Source organism: Galleria mellonella, unplaced genomic scaffold, assembly GCF_026898425.1.
Source record: "Galleria mellonella isolate WM207_F2 unplaced genomic scaffold, CSIRO_AGI_GalMel_v1 utg35, whole genome shotgun sequence".
Classification (NCBI taxonomy): domain Eukaryota; kingdom Metazoa; phylum Arthropoda; class Insecta; order Lepidoptera; family Pyralidae; genus Galleria; species Galleria mellonella.
In genome coordinates, this window is record NW_026442082.1 from 4,076,605 (window position 1) to 4,079,916 (window position 3,312).

The 3,312-nt window shown below is 30.1% G+C and overlaps 1 protein-coding gene across 1 annotated transcript; it reads right to left on the reverse strand.

Annotated features, from left to right (window-relative positions):
* Nucleotides 1–721: 721 nt before the first annotated feature.
* On the reverse strand, nt 722–2,931 carry LOC113514305 (ER membrane protein complex subunit 6). The gene is made up of 2 exons (XM_026898354.3): nt 2,701–2,931; nt 722–1,939 (listed from the first exon to the last, which is right to left on the reverse strand). The coding sequence occupies exons 1-2, from the start codon at nt 2,828–2,830 to the stop codon at nt 1,731–1,733; spliced, it is 339 nt and encodes a 112-aa protein (XP_026754155.1). The 5' UTR covers nt 2,831–2,931; the 3' UTR covers nt 722–1,730.
* Between the last annotated feature and the right edge of the window lie 381 nt (nt 2,932–3,312).

A 3,312-nucleotide genomic window follows, 5' to 3' on the forward strand; every position in this document is an offset into this window, starting at 1 on the left:
TTATTTCCTAAAGGGATTTTTGGATAATTATATTGTATTATAGGGTTAATTAAAAAAGGCGTTTTATTATTTTATTAAGAGGACAAAATACAATGCAGCTTTATGAAAGCGGCGTAGATGAAAGAGAGATAGAGACGATAGTGTCTTCTCTGTTACACAATTCTTAGTTGTGTGGCCATTACAAGAAGTCCAACCTGGGCCTTTAGACAAGTGGCAAGCGAAATTGTCGATGGGATCGACATCGCTATCGAGTCCGTGAAATAGAATGAGATAGCAACGCCGGATGACTCATTCCAACTCACGGACTCGCTAGCGATGTCGATTCCATCGACGAATTCGCTTGCCACTTGTCTAGAGGCCCTGGTCCACTAAAATGACTGTTGCCATATAAAGAATCACATTTAATACTTTTTTTTTAAATTTACTTCTCCTGCTCCATACTAATTTAATGCCTTTTGATACACTTTTTCACACACAAGCACGATTCTCCTTACTTCTATCCACCACACTATATAAATAAAACTATTTTAATTTCAAACTTCCCTCCAAATTTTTTATGGATCTTTGCTTATTTATGGCGTAATACAGATAGCAGAGAAAATTACTAGCCTTCCGGTCTGATCACAGGAACATGTAATTTTTTTTTTAATAAGTATAATTGATCCAGTCAGCTGAACCAAAATGCAGAGGTGATTGAGTAAATAAAAAAACAAGTTTTTTTTTATATAGTATAATTATATTATATATAAATAACAGTTGACTTATAACAATAAATGCTTAGTACTTTTATACACATGTAGCAAGGGAATTAAAAAAGCCCAGTATATGAGGGAATCCATTAAGGTTTCTAAAATACAAGATACTCTGAAATATGTATATCAATTTAATTTACAAATAATGATAAAAGAATTAGTAAACAAAACCATTTTAAATCAAGGATTTTTTACATTTTAAATGTTCAAAGAATTTTATTATTCTTTGAGGCCATAAAATAAAAACTTATTTTAACAATCAGATTTGGTAAAACTGTCATAAATCACCTATCTAAGACTACTTGACCATATAATCAACAGTCCGAAAACAGAAAATAAAAAAAAAAAAAACATTAGAGACCTCAAACCTATCATCAGTATATTGGTCTGTTTCGGTATATCTTATATTGGTATTCTTTTTATATTTTAATTTCTTGTGAACACATGTATGTGTGTAAAAAGCATGGTTTAATATATTTTTAACTTAAACAGTTTTTGTAAATAAGATTCTTCGGTTTACAAAATTTCTTTATCATTCTGCATTACATTTTCAGTATTCCACTTGAATTCCTATATACAATGCCATCTAGCGGACATAAAATGTACTATTGCTATAATAGCACAATACTAGGTAATGTTTTAAATGTAAAAATGTGATAACAATGATAAATTTTCATTAAAAATAATGTACCTATTAAAAGAAAGGAAAGGCAGATCCTTCATTGGAAATATACCTAATCTGCAGAAAAGCCATATGCATATAACTATTATATAAAACATATTCTATAGTGAAAAAGAACTCAAATTTATATATTTCTATTTGTCTTTACTGTTTTAGATTAGCATTTTATTTAAAATCAGTTTACAGTGCCCATATGTGTATTTTAAATACCATGTCAACATACATATCTCAACAAATACCATCAATTAACAATTTCAAATAATTATTAATACCTAATATTTTATACCTATTTGTGCTTAATATACATGAACCATTCCATAAATAAATGTCCAGAAGAGTACATAAGTGAAGAGTGCACCAAAGAATCCATTTGTGAGCAAACTTTGCCTGGATATGTAATATTTATGCCAATTTGGTCCAGTCTTCAACATAAACATGACCCATAAGCTAACCACAGCAAAAACATAGAAGGCGAATCCATATAATCCTGTTAAACCAAGGACACCTGAAAGAAAAAGTTTTTAATTATGATTTGGCTTTGGCAAATATGCTCACCTGATGGAAATTATTTATCAAATGTGAATAGCACTAGAGAATATTTCATAAAACCCACAGATGCTTATAAAGTCCCTGGTTCATTATTATTTCTGAGAACTAAGGAGTTTATACACAATACTTTCATGTCCACAATATTGATTGTTGTAAAAAACATGCGAAAAAATTTACCTTTCTTAATACAAAAAAGGAACTGTTGTGAAATAGTGAGAAACACGTGTCTATTGCCAGTACTTTCATAGTAAAAAATCATTATTTTTTTAAATTGTTTATTTCTATCATTATTCATCATTGTGGTCATTTGAGGGCATAGTCCTATTATCAAAATAATAACTAGTCTGTGAATGACCATCTACAAGCATGGTAAACTTTACCTGGTGATGATATCAGGGGTTTCTTAATAAACTATAATCACAGACTATAAGTATAGTAAGCAAAAAATTATAACAACAGTTTTTTAACACTGAGTTCCCGAGAAACCCGTCCAGAGAAGTTTAATAATAATTTTTATTTCTCAATCCACATTAAAGATACACAAAAATAGCTGAAAACATACTTATACCGAAAACATGGTTAATCCTGTATTATAGTACATAAGCATGCTCATCATTGGACAAACTTAAGTAATTAATATATTAGACCTTACAATAATGACTTGGTGATGTCTCTCCCACTCGTTAGCTGGTTAGACTTAATATATTGTATAATTACCTGCAGTGGATCCTGATAAAGCTGCCATGGATGTTCTACAGTATTCTACTACAACTGCATTGTTCCTTAACGCTGCTTCGCTATAAGCGATAGGCTCGGGTTTGTTATCTTTACCTTTCGTAACAGACATTATACTAAACTGTTTTATTACCTTATAAATAAATTTGAAGAAAATTAATAATTGTGTGAAAAACAATAACAGGCAATTAATATGACAGTCTGACGAATTGGTTTTGACATTAACATTGACAATATACCAAATACGGGGTGAATAGGAATAATTTGAAATATCGTCTCAATTTTTTCAAGTCGTTCGATTTACAACGCGAGATCATAATATTTAAAATTTAGCTATTTATAATTTACTAAACCGCCTATTTTTTTAAATCTTCCAAAATATCTTAAAATTTCTATATATTTTGAGGTTGAAGTAATTAGAAACAGAAGAAAACATTTAAATAGCTGTTTGGCAGCTGTCAACTCAGCTGTCAGTCAATGTGTATTTGAAAGCATCGGTAAAACAGTTTTACTAGTGAAGCCATTGAAATTTTTTACTGGTGTGAACGTTATGATTGTGTGTATTTTGAAAAATGACATCCCGATATTCACGCA

Bases quoted from the DNA above. Each gene is read 5' to 3' on its own strand.
- LOC113514305 (XM_026898354.3), bottom strand. From the start codon at position 2,830: ATGTCTGTTACGAAAGGTAAAGATAACAAACCCGAGCCTATCGCTTAT. The intron at 1,940-2,700 runs GTAATTATACAA...TTTTTCTTTCAG, and splicing joins TTTATCAGGATCCACTGCAG to GTGTCCTTGGTTTAACAGGA.